Raw genomic sequence first — 2,493 nt, 5'->3', positions numbered from 1 at the left:
CCAGAGAGGGAAAACAGCCTAATTTTGGGTTACGAGTTTATTCGATATACTGAAATTTGAGTAAAATCGACCTAAATATTAGGTAGTTTGGATTTTCCGTGTACCAATGTTTATCCCTTTATAAGGCAGTGGCAACTATATTGCCACCTTATACACATATTTTTTTCTGTTCGTTTAGAAAATTTTTACAACTTCTGTTTTATCTGTTGGACACATTAGGCCTTTGTGAGCACTCATGATTTTTTTGAGCCATAAGAAATATGAATGAGCTTTTTTAGAACAAAATGTCTCTCCAAAAACCGCCATTTTTGAGTGCATAAAGGTTTATAAGCTCGAACTTCTGTTGTGGTGAGCGAATTGAAAATCGAATGATGGGGAATGAAAGGCCTATGTTCCTTTTACTTGTGGAAAAAAAAATCAACTTGATTGCTTCATTACTTTCAGAAACTCGGCCTTTTGAAAAAATGTACTATAATAAATGGGCATGTACTAAAATTGCCATATCGTCCAAAATAATTGACCAATCGAGTTCAAATTCACACAAATAACTCATGAATATTGGGGCAATGACCTGTCAAAAAATCAGCATGATTGATAAACGCATCCCAAAATAACAACATTTAAAACTTTGTTGACAAAAAGTTGAAATTTAGACCATTTTTTTTTCATACAAAATCGACCATCGAATTTTTTGAAAATAAAAACGTTTTTGTTCATTACACCACATGAACTTTATATTCCAATGTAGAACGAGTGGATTCCGTGCCTGGTTCTCTCGGCCTTATAAAGGGTTATATGGTATTCGCGGTTCAACGAATTGTTTTTGAGTCTGTACCGATCATAAACGGATCTGGAGAAATGAAAACTTGTACAAAGACAGCTATGGGTAGACCTAGTAGATCGAAGCATCAACTTGGAGTTCGCCCTAAGTTCAGAGGACCTCACAGAATTTGTATCATATCCACTCTGCAGAGACATCTTCGAAGACTCCAACTGATGGAGCAGATTCTGATCTGAACTACTGGAGACCTAGCGCAACTGATACAGAATAAAAATAATCGTTAGGCTTTCGCCTACTCGCTGAGAATTCTGTCATTTTCTAGATCATTGAAGACAAATCTCGGGAACACCCCGAGTCGAACACTTCCTGAAAAAGAACTTCAATTGCTGAAAAGAAAGGGTGAGATGTCCCTTGTGATAAGAGCTTAGTAGTAAGAAGATAGCAGTAGTAGTAGTAGTAGTAGTACATAGTAGTAGCAGTTGATCTGAGGTACCTTATAAGAACAAGAAGTGCTATTAGTGGTAGTAGATGTTGTGGTGGTGGTGGTAGCAGAAGAAGTAGCAGTACTAGCAGCAACAGCAACAGCGAAGTAGTGAGAGCAGTAGTCGGCGCCAGCGGCGCCAACAGAATTAGAAGGAAGAGCAGTGGGAACAGAAGGATCGGGTACTGAAGAGGTGATCGAGCTGATAGCGGCGGTGGAACTGATGGTTGGTTCCTGCAGGTGCGCTGGTCCGAAGATCACCGGCGGCGGCTGCTGCTGGCCGTAGCCGTAGCCGTAGAAGCACCCGTCGTAGATTAGTGGCGGCGGTGGTGGAGGCGGTTGCGAGAACTGCTGCGCCGCGGGATGATGGTGAAGGTGTTGTGATGGTGGTGGTGGTGGAATCAGGGTGTCTTGTGTCAACAATCTTACCATGATTTCTTTGCCGGTGGGAATGTTGAGAGTGGGGTCGCTTCCGCTGAGCGATCCGAAGGGCGGCTGCTGCTGCTGCAACTGTTGTTGGGCGGTTGGGCCGAGGTTGATCTCGGTGAAACGGCTGAGGATCAGGGTCGGCGGAAGGCTTGTGCAGTGACCGCAGTAGCACAGCTGTTGAGCGGCGTTACAACAGGGCGTCGAAGGCGGGGTCGACTGGGAACTGGGCGGGTACAGGGGAGTCGCGAATTGGTGGTGGTTAAGGTAGGGTTGAGGACAAGGCAAGGAAGGTTGCGAACCGAAATGTGTGGGCTGGGGCTGAGGAGGCGGCGGTTGGCTGACTACGGAGGGCAGCGAGGTGACGGCGGTAACGGCGGCACCTAGCGGCGGTGGCGGCGGCGGTATAAAGGGGGGACAGAAGATCGGACCCGGTCGGAAATACGTGGTGACGTGAATGGTCGCGAGTTGCCGAGATTGGGCTTATGCGCGCGCGATGAAGACTCTCTAGCTGTAGTCTTCGATTAACTCGATTGCATCTAGTGATAATTGAACTCTGTGTGTGGCTAAACTGTACGTACGATCTTATTAACTAGTTTTACTTGCTAGGGGTGCCTTCCAGAGGCGGAAATGTATAAAGAGATACCGAGAGATTGTCGAAGGTGTTAGAGCGATTGTCAGATTTGAGGGGCGGTCGATGCGACGATTCGCCAACTACGTATTGGATATGGTCCTTAAGAGTTAGAGTCTACACAGTGTAAAACTTGCTACGGTAGAGATTTGTAAAGTTTTAGAAATTTTTAAA

The 2,493-nt window shown here is 45.3% G+C and overlaps 1 protein-coding gene across 1 annotated transcript; it reads right to left on the bottom strand.

Annotated features, from left to right (window-relative positions):
• Window positions 1–1,274: 1,274 nt before the first annotated feature.
• Window positions 1,275–2,227, bottom strand: LOC134284731 (uncharacterized; the record flags this gene model as incomplete). The annotated part of the gene is made up of 2 exons (XM_062843916.1): window positions 2,218–2,227; window positions 1,275–2,170 (listed from the first exon to the last, which is right to left on the bottom strand). Coding segments are annotated over exons 1-2 (906 nt in total), but the record flags the coding sequence as incomplete, so codon positions are not given.
• Between the last annotated feature and the right edge of the window lie 266 nt (window positions 2,228–2,493).

The sequence above is a fragment of the Aedes albopictus genome, unplaced genomic scaffold (genome assembly GCF_035046485.1).
Source record: "Aedes albopictus strain Foshan unplaced genomic scaffold, AalbF5 HiC_scaffold_640, whole genome shotgun sequence".
In the NCBI taxonomy this organism is placed as follows: domain Eukaryota; kingdom Metazoa; phylum Arthropoda; class Insecta; order Diptera; family Culicidae; genus Aedes; species Aedes albopictus.
This window is presented reverse-complemented; position numbering and strand designations above follow the sequence as displayed.